The sequence below is a fragment of the Cygnus atratus genome, chromosome 12 (assembly GCF_013377495.2).
Source record: "Cygnus atratus isolate AKBS03 ecotype Queensland, Australia chromosome 12, CAtr_DNAZoo_HiC_assembly, whole genome shotgun sequence".
NCBI lineage: Eukaryota > Metazoa > Chordata > Aves > Anseriformes > Anatidae > Cygnus > Cygnus atratus.
The window spans coordinates 2,436,201-2,458,758 of record NC_066373.1 but is presented as its reverse complement, the minus strand read 5'-3'; the positions used below and the strand labels follow the sequence as shown (position 1 = coordinate 2,458,758).

Below are 22,558 nucleotides of genomic sequence, written 5' to 3'. Positions count from 1 at the left end.
CGAATGATGCCCATTGAATAATTCATCCACGGAAGTAGAAAACACAATGGAGAGTCTGCTAAGGCACTGTCGTGCTTCATGCCATTTCCCTTCAGCTGTGTATATTAATGATGTAATTTTAGCAGGGCTACCCCTTTGAGTTACTGTTAAAAATAGCAGCTGCACCATACGCTGATGAAATGCATCCACTCTCGGCGGTGAAGTAACGCAGCGAGTCCGCCGCTTCTTTCCAGAGATAAAAGAACAAGTCGGGGAAAAAAATGAAGCATTAACCTTTTGGCTTCGCGTTTCCTCGCACCAAAGAAATGCAATTTACTTTAATTAAAGCCATTGTTTTGCATAGTTACAACCTGTGATCACCCAGCATAAAAGAACAAAGAGAAAATGAAATCAGAAGCGAAATCTGACAAAGCATCTCAACAATGCCAAAGTTGACCATTTGTCTCCTCTGTTCCTTGTGTGACACAGTAACAGATACACCATATGGATCGGAGCCACGGCTCCCCTAATCCCAGGAATGCATCCTGCAGCACTAGCACCAAATGCTCAAGGAAAGCACAAGATGCCCTGCTGCACACAGCTTCGGGACGGAGCGACCCCGACAGCTCCCCTCATGTCCACTATCTGCAATCCCTAAATGAGATCTTATTCTCAAATTGCTTCTTCGCATCAACCCACAAACGACTCTAGATGCCTTCGCTACCCATACAGCTGTCAAATTTTTTAAGCCAGGTCTCAATATCTGGCTCTGCTCTGGCATTTTTCAACAGATGCACTTTGTGAAAAGCCTGCGTTGAACTGAAGAACCCAACTTTAGGCAACCCCAATACCCAGAACTGCACTGTTTTGATTGTTCTCAGCTTTATTCTTTCTTGTTTCTCTCGAAAACAAACCAAATGTTAGTATCACTATTTTGTCATTTGTTTACCAGCCAATGGAGACTTGAGTTGAAGGCATATTTAAGAAAGAAATATTTAAGGACTCAAGCAAAACAATGGGGAGGAACTTGTTTGGATCTACAATGCATGGCCAGAGAACCTGTCTGACCAAACAAAAAACAAAGCCAAGTGTTTTCTACCACAAAAATTCCTCTTGCACAGGAATCCCCAAAGGCCCCGGGGCATCAACTCTTGAGTTTGAAGCTGCAGTTTAAAAAAAAAAAAAAAAAAAAAATCACCCACTGTCTTCTGACCTATGAAGCTGGCAGTCAAAGTGCAGGAGAACTCTGTTTTTTGAAAAAAACACAGCCAGTTTCTTCCCCTTGCTGCCCGTGTCCTTCGGTTACCATTTGCAAAAGGTCTCTCCCTAACTTGAGTATTACATCAGTTGTTTCCTTCTTGCAGTCCATCTGTTCCCTCATGCCAAGTACTAAATGTGAGAAATCAAGATCACTTCTATGAAAATAAAGTGTTGTCATGTACAAAATAAGGTCACTTTCATATTAAAGGGAATGGAAGCAGAGCAGAGAAATATTTGCAGTAATAGCAGAGGAAGCAAAGAAAATTGCTGGCAAAGTAAACAACTTAGTGAAATGTTCTCATCCTTCCTTTCCACCCACCTTCTTGCTTTCAAACCAGACCAGTATGTCACGTCACTGCTCCATACTAAGGAGAACGAATGCATCTCCTCCTGTGACTTGCTGCCCTGCCTGAAACCAGAATTTATCGTTTCCAGTTCCCCATACCACCGACTTCTGGAACGTTATCTCAAGTCCCGCAATATCTGCTATCTTTTCCTTGCAGTGGTGGCAGATTCCTCTGAAAATTGCCAGCCTCCCACATCCGCAGAAGAACGCTCCAACATGAGAGCTCTAATGCTGATAGCAAAAGACATGAAACCTCTTAAAATTTAAGTTCTTATACATTTTCAGTTCTGGACTCAAAAATCTGTGAGTTAACATTTCTAACTTGTGTATGCACGTACCTCTAAAAACTCCAGCTACCTGTTGATAGAACATTGTTATTCAGATATTAGTACACCGGTGAGAGAAAAAAATAGGCAAGAAGACTGCTTTCCAAGAATGCAGGTGAATCATTACTATTTTCTCCTCTGAAGCGATTTGTTTTGCCCAATTTAGTTTAGGGAAAATGTAAACCTAGAATAAGCAAGCCAATTATTTTTAATTCTTGTATCGCTGTTTACCATGGCAGTGGAATAAGTGAATTCAATCAGATGTTTCCAGATGTTAAAGGGTGTTAACTTCTAAAGAGATGCGACGAACAGCTGAGCATTTCTGAACATCTCACACATCCCTTGCTCAGTCTTCAAGTGGCACAGCCAAACGTCTACTCCCAGAGAGCTCCTTGCCATGAGACGGCAGCAGGAATTGCCAGGAAACAAGAACCAGCAGTTATGTTCGCTTTTGTCTTCTTTAAGTCCTACACAACTCATTATCCACCTTACAGTAAGTTTTGAAATTTCAATCCCCTCCCAGTGCAAGGAGTTACGCTGACAACCATCGCATGCAGTGGGCTCATCAGAACCCTGCTTTTCACCCCAAACCCTCGCTGCTGCTCTGCCCCCTGCCCTTGTGCCTTGGCACAGCAATGCCCGCTCTCTCCTGACACATTCTGCTACGGGGAAAGGGAGGCAACAAGGAGGACAGATACTGACTCCAGCCTCTAGGGTACAAAAGTTAACTTATTAACAGTTAACAGCATAAACTTACCAGGTCCAAGCACAGCCCCAGGAGTTCAGAGCCCTGCTCCCAGCTCTGACGCAGCCACAGGATGAGCTCCTTCACTTGGCCCTGGCTCTGAAGGCATCAGATGGGTTTATGCGCCTGCCTACCTGAGAGGCACGTAACCACAGCTGCACAATCATCAAAGGCTTACGATAAAACACAATCTTTAATTTTTTAGACTAAATTAAAACATGATTATTTCCTTTATTCCAAAGTCAAACCTCCAAACTTAATTGAACTCCACCTCCAATGGCAGAAGAGCAAGCTGAATGATTTATGCAGCCATCTTCAGGCAGTGGGGAAAATATGCAACATCAAAACTTGTTTTTTTCGAAGTACACTAATCCTTGGACTTGATTGCTAGAACTAACTCAAAATACTTGATTCTCCAAACCAGTGTATCAGAGACAGAAGTCGGGTACGGGATGCCTTGCGTGTGCTCTAACACCAGCCATGTTGCTGTGGTTTAGAAACGGAGCTTGCTCTACCTCAGCGATAAAACAAACAAGGACATACACAAACAGGTGAAAAATTATATACAGTTGGTCCAGGGAGATTTTTCCTGAAGGATTACCATAGCCTAAATATTTCTATAAGCCCTACCCTAACAGTGGTTGACCCAGTATTGTTGGAGATGATGTATTCCCTTAAAAATAGAACTGCCCAAGCTACACAGCACACACAGAATGAGGCACTACAAAGTCTGGACCCTGGACCAAAAGGATCTCAGGGCTTCCCCTACCCCAAATATCTTCATCCTGCCCCCAAGAGGCTGAACAACTGGCGTCAAACATTTCTGGAGGAAAAGACTGTTGATTGTCATTTACTAAGTGCTCCTGCAGTTGAGTTTCTTGTGGATGAGTCAAGGAAGTGGGAGACAAAGAGGTGCAGGATCAAATGCATTTTGCTGAGGAAAATAAATTGGGTAGTAGAAGAGTTGTTAGAGGTTCTGGACTGCTTACACCACACATTTCTGCCAACTGTTTTAATTAAACAGTTTCGGTAACACAGCTTGTTGCGCCTAACACTCAGCTTAACCTACCTGCAACTCATACCACCTGAGGTCAACAGGATTAGTGCAAGCAAGCACACACTGTACATCACTGTATCAATCCAAAATTAGATCGATACATTAGTGAGATGCACTTTCCCTAAAGTTTGTTTTTCCCTCCTTTTAGCCATGTGCATTTATTCTAGCCCGGGTCACTGCTAAGGCTCTGCAGGATCCCTGACGTGGACGGAGAGCACAACTTCAATTGAGCGAGAGGTTTTCCTGTGCTCAGCAGAACTCCTAAATGGAGTGCAGATTGTAGCATGAAGCCCACTGTACCGACTTCACATCTAAAAGCTCGACTCCTCCCCATCCACAGAAAGCAGTTTGTGCCTATCATTAGATGCATGTGGCGCAAGAATTTTGATTCAGCTTCACTGTACAAGGATCGTGTTTCAACAGTTGCTTCATTTGAAAGCAAACTGGCTCGGAGACAATTCTGAGGTTTTGTGCGGCAACGGCAGAAAGGAAAGATAATTTAAATAGACAGGAAGCAAGGATAGGGGAATTTTTGTCACTCCACACAAAGTTAGGCTGGTTCAGTCAAGGAAACCGTCTCCCAGACTGTTTTGTGGAAGAAAACAGTGGTAACTGCCACCTGCAAATCCTCGTAACAGTAATGAACATCTTAAAAATACCAACAGAGAACTTTCACTGCAGAAAATTCAGAACAGGGGCTGTGACAAATCAAAATTTCACCCAGTGTTAGGAGAAATTGCCTCCCTAGATTGCAGTCTCCGTACTGTAACACTGCACAGCTTACGTCGCCTTTATAATAAAGATTCTTTTGTTCTGCACTTCAACATCTGGTGTAATGTACTTTATTCCACTGTGCTTTTGGAAAATATGCTGTGGTCACTGACCACGTATAATACATTGCTGAAATGTCACATGCACCGAGTATTACTTGCCTACAGTGCTATCCATGTAATGGCCAAATCGCTCTGCTCGGAACATTACAGTAAGTAATTAATAACATCTCTGGTGTACAGGAAATTACTATTGCCTTTTTTTTTTTTTTAAAGCTGAATTTTCCATTCAGATTTGATTACCATAGCTATTCTCCTTTGGGAATGGCCGCGGGAGGTCAGAACTTTAGATCCATAGGCTTGTTACAAATTAGCTCTCGCATAGGTCAAACGAGCTCTTTCTGGACTTTGGCTTAGGGACTGAATTTCCCTACCATAGCAGGATTGCCAGCAAAACAAAAGTTGCTCGTTGATATCCTATTTTCAACCAGTGACCTCCTTCAGTCACCTCGGTCACTTGCTACTAGGAGAAAAGCTTTAAGGTAGCTCCCTATAAAAAGTGAAATAAAATCCTAAATTTAAGACAAGCTTTGGTGCCTTTGTCAGAATCCCTCCACGACCGCTTACTTCATTGCGCTGTGCTCAGCAACACGAGGCTGCCTACAGAAAGGACCACCCCTGCACAGCTGCACTGCTGCTGAAAGTACATGCCCGCCAGGCAAGCAATTTCAAGCATGAAATCTCATCTTTGAAACTGGAATCAAGCAGACATCGACACCTTCTGCGGCTACGTTTGCACCACTTCAGTTCTTGTAGTCTCGGAGAAAAAAGCCTCAGGCAACACGAGGAGGACGGCGTGGCACTGCTCGCCCAGTATGCAAAAAATGCCCAACTTGCATTTGGATCCGATGGCTTTGTTTGGATCAGCGTTAAAGGCGCATTTAAAACCTCGCTGCAATTTGGAAACAGGGGAAAAGAGAAAGAGCTAGCAACACATCCCTGCTGAAATCTCAATAACGTGTAACACAGGAGTCTACCCATATTTGCCTCACTTCTCCTTGCCCAGCGAGATCTGTCAATACCTTCAAGCCTGTAAATAAACCTGCCCTCAGCTTACAAGCACAAAAACGATAGCTAGTCCCTGAGAGGGCTGAGGGGCTCCACTTCCCAAAGCTACCTCCAGTTAAGATTACTTCCACATCTGTGAAAACAAACCCGAATGATCCAAAGTCACTGACCATAAATAAGAAAAAGGCACATTACTACTGCAAAGTTCAGCTATTTGACTTCCTAAGACCTACGCCACTGTACGTCAATGCCCATCTGTACCGACAGATACAGAACTTACACAGGCTCCATCTTTCAACTTTATTTTATGAAAGAAAGCCCAGATAAAGCAGATTGCTGACATGCCAATGTCAACAGGTACAGAAGAGTAAACGGCTTTAGCTGAGACTGAATGACCAGCAGAGAGAAATCGGTGACTTTTGCTATATAGTGGCCACCAGTCCCAACAACCCACCAGCACCCCAATGCCTGACAGTGATCCCAAAGAGGGGCCCCGAAATGAAAGGTGCAGTGTACGGGCTCCCAGCCTGCTGCTCATTTTAAATATTTGGTTCCCCAGACAGCAATATTCAGTGCAGCTAGGATGGTGCGATTATTCAGAAGTTGAGTATTTGACAAGTTTCGAGGCAAAGCATGCGTGAATGTTTCCAGCCAGCCACTTAATGCAAACACACGTGCGTGCAGACCTACACCAGTTTGTTAGGGTACTCAGCTCTTATATGCTCTGTTCTTCAGCTCCTTCCCATGGCAAAAGATGAAATATTTGAACCTAAAAGGTAGTTTCAAGGTGTGGATTAAGGAAGACACAGTGCCTGATGGCTTTCATGCCTTGCCTACTACGAGGCTACTCACCGTTCTGCTACAGCCACAGTAAGTGACAGCACTGAATTTCCACACGTCGGGATTAAAACCATTCATCGGATTAATGCAACCTCTGTCTCTAATCCAACACAACGGAAAGCGCATCTTTAGTGAGACCTCTCATTTTTCTTCTGCCTCAGCCACAGCCTTTTTAACCGAGACACCTCCAGCTCCAGTACTTGGCCAAGAACGACAAACTCAAGCAGCTTGCTATTTCTGGCCACAAACAAGAAAATGTCCTCTCAAGATGTGTTGATATTTGCCAGTGAGTCTTGTTTTGGAATTATGCAACTGGTCAAGCAACCCGTCCAACCCCTATTCTTGTAACTGAATTTCATGCACTCCAGGTTAAAAAGTTAGCAGATCCTACTAAATTAAGAGATTGCTATTTGCTAAGAGAATTAGAAACACGTAGAAGCTCCGTGGTGGCCCCAGGCTGACAAGTAATCTTCAGTTTTACTCCAGCCTGAAGAAGAACTACCATATAGACTATCATACATCCAGGAGCAAAAAAAAAGTAATTTTTGCTGGCTGTGAACCAGAAAGCAGAGTATCACGCAGTAAAAACAACTGTATTTCTTCCACGGCTCCTTTTACTAGCTATCACTAAGGCAATCTCTAAATTAAAAAAAAAACAACTACGGTCCCTGAAAACTAAGCAGGTATCCTATAAGGGAAAAACAGATCAGAGGAAAACATAATTAATTTTCACAGCGTACCATGACTAATCTTGGCATATATAGTACTGGAACAGCAGTCACTGAGTACAAATGAAAACAGTGTTGAACCTTGTCCTATTTTTATCAGATGAAAGCCACCATCCTAGCCATGCTTCTGCTTAGTGTTGCATTTTTTTCTATCCTGATAGCTTTTACAGCTGGAGAAATAGCTACTTACAGCATTATTCTGCTGTAAAAAAAATGATTGCTACTTACAGCTATTGGGATTATAGTTGAGTATGTCACAAAAGGAGGTCCAGCGGAGGCAAGTTAACGACATTTCCTTGGGATGTTTAACTGTTTCCAAACCGCATCAGATTCTCTGCTTCCACACAAAGTGGAAGACAAATTACGATCAAGAATTTCAAAGTGTATAATGTATTAAGCTATTTTTATTTGCAAGGTTATGCAGCAAGCCAGTGGCAGACAAGGAAGCAAAACTCTGAAAAGCAACTGCAAATCAAGGAACAATTTATGTGGTCTGTGACAATATTTATAATGACATTTGAAGGCAAAGTACTAGTGCTGATGTGATGGTGGATTTCACCTGCATTAATTAATTCTACCGTAGAGCTATTTTTATTAACCCTACCAAGAGTTCACAGAAGCTCGACTCCACAAACAGCAGCTTGCAGTTTCAAGAACATCCTCGCTTAACAGTGCTTTTTGAATGCATTAAGATGTGACCAAGAGCATTTTTGTTTAACCTAGATGTTTTGATATTTATAATCACAGCTCAGAGTGTAGACACCGAATGCATACTTATTAGCTCAAATTTAAGCCCCGTTTTTAGCCAGGTCAGTAAGCAACTTAACATGTCAAAAATAAAAGACTTAATGTGTACCAACATTCAGTGTTTTGAGGTTGGAAGTAAGGGGGCACGAGTGTGCTGAGAAAGGCTCAAGCTCTGCTATACTTCCCTCTTCTTTCCCCAGTTTCTTATTTAAACATTCTTGGAGACAAAGAGTAAAGAAGCAGCAAGTGGCAGCCTAGCTGCTGCTTTAAACGCCTTCTCTTCAGTAACGCAACGCATCACCCTACACTTCATCCAAGATATAACCTGCTAAGATGAGGATGAGGGATGGAGTGTCAGAGATTCACTCTGAGAACATAACACTCGGTGAGAGGTCAGCTGGTATTTCAACCCACAAGCAACATTCCTGCTTATTTCCCAGCAGAATAAGCATACTTGTCTCTCGGTGACCATTTTTCACCGGTACTGCAACACTTCCTGAAAACTGCCCTTCTGACTTCCTTCGCTCAACCCAACCCAGAATTACAGTAGCAAAACTCCAGTCTCCAATTGATTAAAGTAACGCCAGTGGCCATAAAGAGATAGAAATTCTTTCCCCCATGGGAATTAGGCATGCAGAAAAGGACACACCTTTGGAGTGTTTCCCTGAAGGCCTCTTGGGTAATGACTCCTCAATGGAATGTGTTGATGTATGTAGGACGTTTTCCAAACTGTTACTGACACTGTTTATGGGGGTCTCGGACCTTGGAGTGACCTGGAAAGAAAAACAAAAATCCAGTTTAATAAACTGAGGTGCTCAAACACCGCACGTTCCTCCAGGATGAACAGGGCTGCTTTGAAGGCAGCGAGATGTATGCTTCCAAAACCAAGCGGCATCACTATTGATATTCCACAAGTAACAGTTCAGGGAAGTTGTTTCAGTCAGCAGCTATTCACAAATCTAGATTAGCCAAGATAATCTATAAAGCTACTTAAAGTATAATTCTTTGATAAACAATAGTCACACAGCAGTCAATCGCGGAGATATTGCAGGACCATTAACCTCTCTGCGCTGCAGTTCTTAACTCTTCAGCAAGAAAACCTGGGGAAAAAGGGCTCCTGAAAAGCATCAGTCATTTTCGCATTTTGTCATCCAACTGCACAGATGCAGACTGAAGGCATTTCAAAGTATTTCCACATGGATTGCGAGGAACAAAGTCCAATTTAGAGAAAAGCTAATTCTTGCCTTTGCCATTTGAAAGACTGCTATCACGATCACATTTCAACGAAGAATTGCACAAAGGATGCCCGAGCAGTAGGCTGCATCATCAGAACAGACTTCATGGCCTAATATGTACCTTATAAACTGCATTTACCATAAGAAACGTATTTCCACCATTACTTAAAACTGCAGAAACATAAGTCATTAGAAAAAGCAGAACCGAACACTGCCCGCTTTAGCTGCTGTCCACAAGGCCATTCACAATTATGCAGCAACACAACAACGTCTATTACTTGTGGCAAAACATTCAACGCCTGCCTCATAAGCAAGGCAATTACTCTCTTGTTTTCTAGGTAATGAAAAGCAGAAGTGGATGAACAGTTACATTAGCAGCACCGAACACGAGGGTGTAAGCAGCTGAAAGAGGGAAACGTGCTGTAAAGAGGTAGTTAAGGCTACCAAAAGCACTCATACTAATGCATTGCTTGGGTTTCAATTGCCACATTTCGAATTAACGTGAAATCCTATAGCACGTAGAGCTGTGATTACAACTGAATGGGGATTTCAGCCTTTCACGAATGACAGGAGAAAGACTGCATCTTGATATAAGCCACCCTTCGCTGATGGTAACTAATACCAACTAATACCAAGACTAGTTCCCTGCATCCAACCCGGCTCACTCAGGCCCTGGTTACTTGGGACAATGTACACTTAAAACAATCCTTTGCTCACCCCGCCATCAGCCTTACAGATTGACATCAATCAGAATACACAATACGAGTCAAAAATAGCACATCCCTAATTTTATACAATTAGCTATTGTAAGCTCCATTTAAAGGCTGACATTTATAAACTTGTATGCACATTTTAAGGCAGTGGCATGAGTGGAAGATTTGGCACACTTGCATTCATAAAAAAAAAAAAAAAATTACAAGTGCACCAAAGAAATCAATCCAGGAAGACAGATGAGCGTCAGAAGAAAGCAGGATTACAAGCACCTGACCCCCTTCAGCACCTTCAGTCTGCTTTTTTGATCCAAAAAGTTTATTTGTACGCTTCTCTAGCAGTTTTTCACCAATAAGAAAAACTTAGCATCAAGCTTGCGCATTAAAAAGACGACCAATTAAACGTTAAGCTTGAAGGAATGGGGAGATAATTTAAATCTCCTTGCCAAAGTCAGCCTTTTCCAAAGAGCTTATCTCACACTGTTTCTTTCCTGGAGCTCATTAAACTCACTCCAGCGGATTGCTGCTGAGGGGAAGTTCCAGCGGGCTGAGCAATGTCACTGCCGTCCTCCTGGCACGGGAAGGATTCAGAAGGGCAACTAAATATCGGAGAAAGCTCAAAAATGAGATTCAGGCAAGACTATGTTATCCTAAATAACCAGATCCTAAGCATTCAGAACTATCAGCAAATAAAAATTACACTTGAAAGCGAATAAGAACATAGGCATGTGGTTTCAGAAAAGTCTCTAAACAAGCAGTTTTCATCACAATATATTAGTAGATATCTTGTGCTCCCTTCCCTCCACTGTCCCTACAATAAGCATCACGTGCAGTTGGAAATTCGCATTTTGTTTATAAATAACCTCCCATTCTTTCCATGAAGATTTAATTTTTGTGTGCTCGGTAGAGATTAATTTAGCCCATATGTCCTGACTGAGCTCATATACTTTCGGATTCAGGCACACATCAAAGCAAAGCAGCTTCAAATTGGCCTAGAACAATCACAAAGCTCTGATTAGTTCCAAATGGAGCCCTTCGTTAGCGAGCTGAATGGTGTTATAACCAAGCGAATCTCCGCCTGCTCAAAACTTTTGTTCCAGGCTGCAAATCATTTTTTCCACTGACTTAAACACACCAATGTCGCGAAGGTTTGGATTTGTTTACGAACAGTGAATTAATGAAAAATATTTCGCAAATCAGAGATTTATTTCCAAAGATACAACAACTTTTTTTATAAAAGGGGGCCAAGCAAAACACGGGAACAATCCATCAGCTGTGAACTGCAAAAGTTACTGTCCTTGGAGGGCTGGGAGGAACACTCGTGAAAGATTAACAGTAGATGCCGAGGAAGGACTTCACCGAACCAAACTGCCAAAACTCAATTTCAGACAACTTCCAGGAGGAATATTCACCGTATCTAAACGCTGCTGTAACCCCTACCTTGGGCTGAGCACCAACTCCTGATTAAAAACAGAATTTCTAACAAGGCACTAGTTTCTAAATAAAGCAGGGCATTCCTGTGAGCTTCGGGGTTTGAGCTTTGGACCTTTTAGGCTCTAACGTCTCTGAAGACGGACAGGATGCCATTAAAGAATAAGGATCTGCTGTTCCAGAACTGCTAAAGGCTTGCTTCCTCAAGCAGTAAGAGTCCGCAGTAAGGCACTAACTTTCACAGAAGACAGAAATAGGCAGGCTGTATATCTCCACAAACCACAGAAGTGACCTCCTATAAAAGCAGAAACAGTCACAAATCATTCAAGGTCTAAGGGGTCACAGCATCAGATGTTTGAAGAGAAGACTCCGGATTTTCAAATGAAATTCTTTTTGAGCTCATTAGCAGAAACAGGCCATGAAGACTAATCAGATACAACAGCAATCCTGGAGAGATAAAGCAATAAAAGATTCTTCACTACACCTATTTCCAGACTTTGGACTGCGTTTTGCGAAGGGACGGGGAGAAGAGCGCTGTGACACACACATCCCCTCCTTCATTACATTATTCACAGCTTGTCTCGACATCAGTGGCCTGTGGGCTCACCCAGTGACTCCAGAAGACGCACTCAAGTGGGTGCAGAAGAGATGCTTAAGCCTTCTTTTACTTAACTCTACATTTGTGACACTCCCTCCATAGCAGAGCACCTGGCTCACAGATAAATTTTGATTTTCCAGATTAAAAAGCTAGCCTGTCTCTTCAATTTCAAGTTAAAGCAGTAGCCACACTCAAAAATTACAGAAAATTCATCATCCCCAGTGACTGGCTGAGGTTCAGCCCAAATTCTTCTGTGCGTCATGCTCCATAGTAGTGAAGACATCAGCAAAGCTGCCATCAGCTACGACGAGCGCATCCTTCCCACCACGCACCCCAGATCAGATTGCTCCCAAAGCCCCCAGCGGTCAGCCAGGAGCAGAAACGACTGCTTTGGACTCGCAGGCTGAGGATATCAAATATGTCAAGGTATCAGAAGTCACGGCCAGACCTTCAACCATTATCACATTTTTCCCTTTTTAACCGCCAAACGCCTTTTTCGGCGGAGCGCAGTGATTTCCTCCTCGGCATCACACGCACCAACAGGCACAGATTTTTCTTAGGAAAGAGAAAGCAGGTTCTGGAAAGAGAAAACAGGTTCTGGAAAGCTCTCCTAAATCCTTCATCCAGCAGAAAGCAGGCAGCAAAGACCACATAACAAAATGACCAGGAGCAGCCACCTCAGCAGGTGCCGTTTCTCTTTCAATGACTGCTGCCTCAACTGGGCTCTGCCACCAGGAAGGCAGAAGGACAGCTGAAGTCAATACAAAAAAGGCAAAAATCTCTGAAGCCAGACTCAGTAAGTGTTAGCTGTGCTCCCCAGGGACAGCGCCTAGCAGCTATTTAATATAGGAAAGCCTTTCACAAAAAGAACAGGATTGATAGAGGTCAAACTTAATGTGGTGAGAATTATTATTTTTTTTAAACCAAAACAATTACGCGTTCCTTTTAAGAATAACTAAACAGAACACAGAAAATATATGGTTTAATAGCAAAGTCTTTGCTGACTTAGTTTGAAATGGAGCCAACACTAACAAATCAACATGGCTTGCTACCTACAATGTAACCTGACCTATAATTCAAGCAAACAGTGATACAGGATCTGAGCGCAGAACTCGCTCAAAAAAATTAAGTGGGATAAAATACCGTTTTCTATACCTATTTAGGCATGAAATTTAGGTCATGCGTTACACAGGAAAAAAGTAAACAAGATTTAAGAACAAAGTCAGTTAAGCAAGATGTTATGGCTGCAGCTGAAAGCCACGCAGGATCACATTCTCCAATTCATTGTGCAGGAAAAGTTGTTCACATGGTGGCTGGTTTTCAAAAATGGCCAGCGAAGTAAAGGGAAAGTCCAACAGAGAAGCACGTCTGCCATTGCTTGCCACTGGAATTCCCCTCTCAAAAATGTTTTTCACAGTTAAAATCGGCCCTCGTGTTTCAGGCTGGAGCAGATAACATGCAAGAATGCACCCAGGAATTGGGATACCGAATTCAACTCCATTGACTCCTGCAAGTTTCATCTTAGTGAGTATTAACAGCAGCTTAGTTTGAGGTTAACACCGAGGTCTTTAATGCTCCAGCAGAAGCTTGATGGCAAGGATACAGCCCCTGCATGCTTAGGCAGATAAGCTATTTGCCAACGCAGATATGTAACTCAGGTTCCCAAACCATTTGAAAAAAAATAAATGCATTGCTAACACTCCAGTGTCAGTCTGCCAACGCATGAGATTGTTCAATAGATTAAGGCTGAGCCAGAAAGAACAGCAAACAACGCAGGGATGTGCAGCCCAAAAGCGAGTGAGACTGCAAAACCAGAAGGAGCAGGATGGAGCAGCAACAAGCCATTAGTGTGCCCAGCTGCCTGTGAAACCATAGCCTCAGGCACCAGTTCTGCTTCTACTTCTGTGCGCGGATACCTGCGTGCTCTCACACCAGAACTCACAAAATTTTAAGAAATTCGCCTGTTCCAGGGTCTTACTGATCTTCCCAAGAACGGTTAAGGAACTCCCACAGACATCCCCAACTTTTCACGTACCTCATGAAGTCCTCGACACAAATTTGGATGCGCTTTGTTGCTTTGTTGAACCTAAATGCAGCTGGAAGTGCTACGTGCTAGAAATTCATGCAGTTCTGAGGGTGTCCATCAAAAAAGAAGCACTGGGCACAATCAGGTCAGATGCGTCCCTGTTTTTCAACAGAAACAAAAGGTCCCGCACCTATTCTCATAGGAAGCTGGTAAAAAGGTATCCATCTTTGAATTCAAAAGGGTGAAGAGGCTCTTCACAATAAAATAGGATAATAGATTGGTTGCTTTTGTCCTATGAGACTATTACTGGAATGAAATGAGGCATGCAGTACTTAAATACTACAGGATAATCACGCACCTGCTACAAGGCTCCACTACAAATTCACTAGAGCAGATGGATCGAAAAAGTCTGAATTCTATTTTATAGACTGAGTTCCACTAAAAAAATCCTTTGCTTAAAGAATTATGAATACTTTAATACTAGGAATATAAATCTGCTGCACAGTAACTGGACTTTAATTACATTGTGCTGTGTTTGAATGCCATTTGAGACAGCCATAAGGAACACTTAAGGACATAAGGACACCTGGCAACTATTTTGTGCAAAGATGAGCATTTACCCCATAAGCCAAACAAACAAAGCAGCACAGTGTAGTTTCAGAACTCTTTACTTTTAGCTAATGCAGCATTTTTTGCTACCCCTATGCAATCTCCAGTAGTCAACCACAGGAGCTTGCCAAACAGGCAGAGGATAGGGGATTTCCGGCTGAAGAGATGCTCTGTGAGTTAAAAGCTTCAACTCTGATGGGAAAAACTCTGAGAGAAAACAACAAAAAAAAGTATTAGTTTAGTAAGCTACAAAACAGCCTGTTTCATCTACCTGATCTTCCACGGTTTGCTGTAACTCACGGGGCAGGACGTGAGTCCAAGCAGCTCACCCACACCGCTAGCGCAGGGCTCTTCAATTTTAGCCTTGGGGCACACCTCGCGTATTTCAGAGGAGACAGATGACAAGATAGGTGTTTTCTTTTTTGCTTTGAAGGAAAACAACTCAAATGTGAATCTTACAAACCAAGCAACCATCAAAAAGACCTCAAAACCAAAACACGGAGCTCCTTACGGTCAGCCCTTGGAACCCATCCTGCTCGACATCCCAGCACTGACGTACCAGTACATCCCTGCCTCGTCACTTGAACGCTCCCAAAAGCTAAAAGCAGTCACCAGAAAGGAAGATTACCTTAAACTTCCCAAGGATTCAGAGTGCAGCATGGGCCAACCTGCTATACGCGTCCTTTGTCCTTAATACCATGTGCCTTTACAATGTCAACTCTGCTGACTTGGAGCTGCTGAGCTTTTGTTGCCACTGCAGGGGTGGGAAACTGCCACCACGGGGCCAGGACGTGTATTTGGAGGAAAAAGGACAGGCAGAGGCAATTCTAAGATCTGCGGGAGTGCAGTCCAAGCAACCAGGCCGTAAGCATTTCCCTGGTAGAACTGTTCGTTGTCACTCCGGTCTCCTCTGCGGCATCGCCAAATTAACGAGGTTGGCAGAAGCAATTTGACAAGTCACGTCCACTGACTTGGATTTTTCCCTCCTTCCCCTCCTCAGCATCCACCTAAATAACAAAACTGCTCAAGGAAAAGAATTCATATTACACACAAGAAGCGTTCACTTTTACTATTTATCATCGTGATTTGGCAGGTCTTTAAGAGTAAGAACTTAATTTTAATTAAGCAATTGATCTTATTTTTGGACTACTGGAGCTATTTGCAAAAATCCTGAAACACCGTATCGGCCTGAACACCTGTTAAAAAGTTTATCCCTTCAAACACCTATTACTGGATAATCATAGCAATGGCACTAAATTGCTCCTCGCCACAGCACGTTTAAGAGAATTATCACAGGTACGGCAGCACCGAGAAGTCCCAAGGAACACGCAGAGCTCCAGCCTGCTGGAAACAGGCACTGCCTGTACCTAATAACTACCTAAACGATCACAGGATCTCAGTTTTAGCAATTCAAGCTTTTAAAAAAAAAAAAAAAAACCCTAAACCATACGGTTAAATACTCCCAAACAAGGATGCTGTTCAGCACCTTTGAAGTCAGACACTGGAATGCCTGTTAGGTGTGGTTAGCTGCTGCTGGCTCCGCTTTTCCCACCAGGATCCGCACACAGCCTGTGCGCTGATTCAGTTAGGTTCAAAACGCACAGCACCTCCTGGTAGGCATTTTTCTGTTCCACAAGAGATGAGGCCTACTTCAGCGTCGTCTGGTTGACAACTGACACTTACCAGGTCATTACTAGAGAAGAGTAAATAAAAAGTGAAGTGGAACGCTCGCCTAAAACAAAACTTCATTCAGCCTGCGCAAAAAAAAAAAAAAGGGAAAACAGCTCACGGAAAAAACATTATTAGCTCAACACAAGTGTGGTGGGGTTTTTTTTTTTGGCTGCTCTGCCCTGACATTTGGATGTGAAGTCCATTTTCCAAGCACGCTCATTTATATTCTCAAAATCAAGTCCATCGTACAACATCGTATGATTATGGAAAATGAATTTGGTGGTAACAAATACCGTTACTGCATGAGACCACCGTCTTCCAAGGATTCCCTTATATTTTAAGCTCATTTCTGAAATCATCGCAGGTCCAAGACCGAATCACTTTAACCAAGCTGGATACAACTTCCAAACAAGCGTACCGGTGAGAAATGAGCCAGAACTGGAAACCTCGCATTCCCTAACTGGAGGATCAGTAGGTGTGCGTGATCCACGTTGCCTCAAGTACCCAGAACACCAAATACCCAGGAAGGATTTGGACCCATCACCAGCTGGAAGCTGCAGGACCTGCCTCTGGAGCTCCTCAGTTTGAGTTTCACCTCTTTTTGAAAATGCAATCATTCCTAAGAGAGCAACTACAGATCTACCGGTATCGATGAATAAACACCTAGTTCTAGCTAGCAATTACTATTAACGTGGTAATCTACTAAAGCTGTAAAATACCTTCTCTTGGTCAGGAAGCTAAAATTTAGTTTTTCCATCATTTATTCCATCCCTACAAAGCTAGCTTAAAAGCCATAATGGCACTTGACAGATCACTTAACAGCTGGACTGCTTACTCTGTGAGGGCTGTAAGGACTCTGCTCCGACCTACCAAGTAGTATTTTTCCAGCTCATCATTCCACAGATGAAATAAAAATCCGGGGATTTTTGAAGATGGAACTTGAATCACCAGCAGCAAACAGTGCCGAGAAAACAGTGAAGGTACATGGAACAGACCACCAGCTCTGCACAGCTCCAGCCCCCACCCTTCAGTTATTTCTAGGTTTTAGATGAGCCTACGGAATTAACACAGGTGAAAAATAGCATCTTATGCTATAAACTGGAAATAGACATGGGTGCAGTATTTGGAAGCTGACTGGGCAGGAGCCCCTCTTCCCATTCACGAGACCTCAACCCGAAACAGCCACGAAGTGCAGTGTCACTGACTCCTATTTCCTCTCAGCTGCAAACAAGCACTCCGACCTCCTGCTATTTATGACCCCGCTTCTGCAGCCGAAGCCACAACCAGACCGCTGCCCTGACTGTGCTGGGCAGCTCACAGCCAGCAGAGCAGGAGCTAAGGGGCCAAAGCTTCACTTATTTCCCTTGCTTTTACACAACGGCCTTACTGAGCGGATTAAGCAACACAAGGTGGCAGATTCACAAATCTCTTCCCCTCTTTTTCTGGGAGAGACGTCCTCAGTGTTACTAGCTGATACTAGACCTCACAGAAAACAGCAGCCCATGCAGAGATTCATATCATGTCTAGATGATTTCCAGAGTCCAAGTAGGTCCTGGCGTTCATTATCTACAAGACAAGAGTAAGGGGTTGTGTAAAGACAGCATCGCTAAAGCCCAAAAAACGACCAAGAATGAAAAAACCCTACATTTTTACCCACAGTTAAAAAAATAAGGCATTCATTGACAAGTTACACAGGGCAGAAATCTGAATGGGTGGTTCGAGATGTTTGGAGACACCTTTGAGACTTCTCCCCTCCCTGTGGGGCACCAACTCAGCAGTGACCATTTGCTGTCCCAGCAGCTGGACGCACACACGTGTGGCAGGAGACATTTGGCTCCCAGCTGTGATCTGCTCCAACACGGCCAGCTCCAGCTCTACGAAGAGAGAAGCTGCCCGCAGCTCCCAGCGCCACACAAGTGAGCCTTCAGATGCTGGCCTCCGGCTGCCGACAAGAAAAGCGCTCTGCCTTTGTGGCAAAGGTATCAAAGACAGCTGAATAAAGACATTGCGAGGCACAGGAACGGCCTGAAAACTCCCAGCTGCAACATTTTCGGTTAAAAAATAAACCCATTATGGTTAGTCATAGGAACAAAGGGTTTAAGAGGTTCTTGAGACGCATGCCTGGGCTTCATCTGAAGACAATTCGCACCATTTCAGTTTTTAAAAAACATACAGCAAGCCTGGATTTTATGCCTATACAGAAGTTTGAAGAATCCACGCCTCAAGTCGCACAAGCGTTAACACCACCCAAAACCAAGAGAAAACACAGGACAAGGGGCAGAAGTTGTCATTTTCTGACACAGACTAAAACTGTTCTCTGCTGCACAGAGGGCAGTGTTCTCCCTACTTCGGAGAAACTTCACGCTCACTTTGTACTATCAAGCAGAAACCGTGAACCTAATAATTACTGACCTACTTAGAGCCATCTTTTCCTGTACAGTTAAATCAAAAGTTAAACCAAAAATTGATGGCAGCTGTTTCGAGTCTCCTCGCGTTCAGCAACTGCAGCAGCCAGGCAACAAAAAAGCAGCGATTTGCATCGCTAACCAACTTGAAGGGCTGTCACCTACCCCAAAGCAACTTGAATCATGACATTTGGGCAGTAATTCTGTATCAAGGGGTCGCGCCTGAGTACGTTATACACAGTATTTTCGGAGAGATGTTACTGTAATATTTGAAAGAGATGAGAGATGGGAGGAGGATTGCAAGCTGCAATCCTTTGGAAAAAAGCTGTAGCTCGGACCAAGCTGGGTCAGATTTTACTGGGATGGACTGCAGAAGGAGAACGTTTCAATTTGTTTCCGCAAAGTGAACCAAGAGCCCCATTCAGAACCTTTTGTCACTTTGTTTTTTGTCATTTCTCCCTGAAAAAAAAACAACCACGTTATATGTAACTCATCGAGAATTTGAACAGACCTCTAGTTACACACAGAAACAGGGAATCACACACACATCACTCCCTATCCCCACACTCAGCACAAGGGAAATGCTGAAGGATGAGCAGCCCTGGTCACAAAGAGCTCCCTACTGGCACGCCATTGCACACCCAGCTCCCCAAAGTTTCTCAGGACCTCAACCGGTGACCGCTTCTCCAGCTCCCTCCCAAAGGCTGAGCTCGAACAGACTCACACTCGAGAATTCAGGAGCAGCCTTCACACAACCCTACGCACGGCGCTGACTGCAGGGATCAGCTCAGCATAGCTCAAGCTGTAGTAAAGCAGCAAGAGTGACGAGAAAGCGCTGGCTCCAGGGAAGAAATTCTCCTCCAGCTCTGACGAGGACGAAGAGCGCGGGACTTGGCAGGCGGCAGCCCAGGGCAGCTCGCTTTCTCTTGACATCTGCATTGTTTTTCTCTAGGTGATGTTACAACACAAGTATTGTCACAACATAACTTGGTAACATCACAAGATCCAAGCGCACGGCGCTGGAATTTATTTGTGCATATTTAAACAGGGCTGAATGGAGAAAGACATTGGTTTTTTTTCCACTTACTTCATCCAAGTTGCGTTGCAAGCCAACTACTTACTCTAAAAGTAGCAAAATCACCCAGCTATCAACATCTAAAAAGTTCAACAACCTTTAAAAAAGGAAATCTGCATCTGCGCAAACAAAACGCACATTCAAGAGAGGGAAAGCAAAATCACCTTTTCTGCTTCCCTCTGAACTCAGTCTATATTTAGCTACCGGTTTTCTTCAAAACCAGTTTCAAAAAAAAAATAAATATGTGTATTTAAGAGACAACCCTTCAACGTGCTCAGAAGAAAAAACAAGCAAGTGACTGTACCGTGCACTTTCCTGCTGGCAGGAGAAATGGTAGGATGGATTCTCCGTCCATCTTAGATTGACTTAAATAGCGCCAGAGTTTTTCAGCCGCACAGAACGAGCACTATTTCGGAAGCTTTGAAAGGATACTCCAAAAAAGCATTGCTGCCTGTGCAATTTCATCTTTTTTGCTCGTCTTATTTTGGGAAAACTCCCAAGTCATTTACAATCTTCCCTTTCAAACCCAGGGTCCACGCATCTTTTGAATAAGGGAAGTTGCAAGTAGTTAGCTGTCTGTAAGGAAGCTCGTTCTGGTTTTAATTAAACCCTTTTACGTCCTGCACGAAGTAGTCTTTCCATCTATATTTTATTCACATGCAGGCTTAAACTGAATAGAGAGGCATTCCCATACTCTGTTCTTCTTTCCCCTTAAAAGAAAGGGTCAGAAACAAGGACTGTTTAAAGACGCAGGAGGGGAAGATAAAAGGAGAAATAGTAAGTTTAATAACACTCATCCAGAGTTTAAACTTAAAGCAGCAGCACCAAAAAACATAAAAATGGAAGAAAATTTGTATTCAGGGAAGCATAAATTCGTCTCAGACAGATTCGATTCCTAACTTGAATGGAACCCGCACTGAGCCCTCAGCAACAGCTTTATTTTGGATAATATTGCAATACGGGGATTTTTGTAGCCCTCAGGTATACCACACCTTTCCCAACGGAAGGGTAACTGGTTATTTGCTGGCTGAGTCAGGACATCCTCAAAAGCTGCAGCCCGTTAGCTGATCACACGCACCCACTGACTTGGGACTTGGTTTGAACTTTAAAGCAGGTTAAATTCAGTCAATGAGCCCGGTTCACTCCCTAATTGGTAGCAGGCTAAGAGCACTTAAGTGGTCAGTAACATATCTCATTACTAACAGCACGTCTTAAAACATTACTGCCTAGCTTAATTGCTGGCAATTGAATGAACGAACAGCAAGTTAATGATGGCGAACCACTGACACCAGGATCAATAACGGGGAGATCCGCGATGACAGACAACCACCACATTTCTTGAAGTTTAGCATCAAACCCTAACTGTTGGCCATCTCATTTGCCTAACCAAAACCCAGACCCAGCAAGACGCCTTTGCCACTGGACAGCTACTTCCAAAGCTGACTCTCCCTTCCAACTTCGAGGGAAATTTTTAACCAGATGCTCGCTCCAACGTCCAGAGATATTAGATGTGTATTTCCCCTAATAAACTGCTGGTCTTCCATGCCTCTCGCAGGGCAGCCCCCTCAGCAGAAGCACGGCCAGAAGCAGTCAGTTAATGTTTACGCTGCTGCCCGGCCATCGTTTTGGGAACCCCTTCCCAACGAGTGCCACGAGCCTGCAAAAACTCCACGCACCCCTTTTATTTCACCTGCCATTGACCGCCCCCATCACCATCCAGGCGAGCAATCTCTGCCAGCCTCCCAGGCTGCCATTTACTACTGGAACGCCTGCACACCAGGAGGAAGAAGGGAGGTTTAAAATCCTGGCTGAAGGCACTGAGCGCCCCGCAGCAAGGCCACGGCGGCACGCGAAAGCCGGACACCCACCTTGTGGCAGCCAGGGTAGGTTGCCATGGTGTTGAGGGTAGAGGTGCTGGGGTTCTTGCTGGTGCTGGCCATGATGTTCTGGATTTGGGTGAGCTCCTGCCTCAGCACCTGCTTCTGGTGGAAGCTGAAGGCCGGGTGGTTGGATGCCATGGTGAAGAGCAACAGGAACTCGTCCCCCGTGCGGCCCTCGTTGAGCTGCAGCCCATAGTTGTTGATGACCGAGTCGATGTGCGTGAGGGTGCGGAACAGCACCCCGGCCGCCTCGCGGTGGGCAGAGCCCAGCAGGGCGAGCGACACGAGAAGTTTGCTGCGCACCACCTCGTCCGTCAGGTTGGTCAGGCTGCCCAGGTCGGCGGGGTTGTTGGCCTTGATCTCCGAGTCGCGCAGCGAGTGGTAGTCCTTGCGGGCCAGGTCCTCCAGGCAGGCCCCCAGGAAGCGCAGCTCCAGGGGGATGCACAGGTCCAGGAGGCCGCAGAGAAACTCCACGCGCTGAGGCGACGGCAGCTCCGAGAACCACCGGTACACCCCGTCCCGCTGCAGCCGCGGGCACCGCTTCTCCACCATCGTGCTCCGACGGCCCCCGGCCCGCACCGAGCTCGCCCGGGGGGCCGCGGGCAGAGCCCCGAGGGGAACCCGCAGGCCCGCAGCCCCCGCCCGGCCCCCTCCTCGCCGAGGGGGGCCCAGGGGGCCCGGCGGTGAGGGGCAGCCCCCGGCGGCGGGCAGGGCCGGGCCGGGCCGGGCCCCCCCCCCGAGGCCGCCGCCGCCGCCGCGCGGCCTGGCCGCGGGGTTCCCGGCTGGCAGGGCCCGGAGCGGGGCTCCGCCGCCTGCTCCCGGTCCCTGGCGGGGCGGCCGCCGGCCTCAGCCGCTCGCCGCCATCCCCCGGCCGGGCCCGGCCCCGTCCCGCAGCGAGACGGCCGCGGGAAGTAGTCCCCGGCCGGTAAGCGGCGAGCGGGCGGAGGTGCACCGCGGGGGCCGCAGCACGCACACGCCCCACCGGGCCGCGGCGGAGGGATCCCGCGGTGAGCAGGCCCGGGCCGGCAGCGGAGCGGAGGGAAGGGGAGAGA

The 22,558-nt window shown here is 45.1% G+C and overlaps 1 protein-coding gene across 1 annotated transcript in view; it reads right to left on the bottom strand.

The window, feature by feature from the left end:
• The window catches only part of ZCCHC14 (zinc finger CCHC-type containing 14), a 54,222-nt gene extending 32,101 nt beyond the window's left edge, over positions 1-22,121 (bottom strand). Inside the window, exons 1-2 of the mRNA XM_035566204.2 lie at positions 21,495-22,121; positions 8,516-8,639 (exon numbers count right to left, since the gene is read on the bottom strand). Of these exons, the coding sequence (XP_035422097.1) occupies positions 8,516-8,639; positions 21,495-22,058 (688 nt within the window). The 5' untranslated portion in view covers positions 22,059-22,121. The remainder of the gene's footprint in view (positions 1-8,515; positions 8,640-21,494) is intronic.
• Positions 22,122-22,558: the final 437 nt, after the last annotated feature.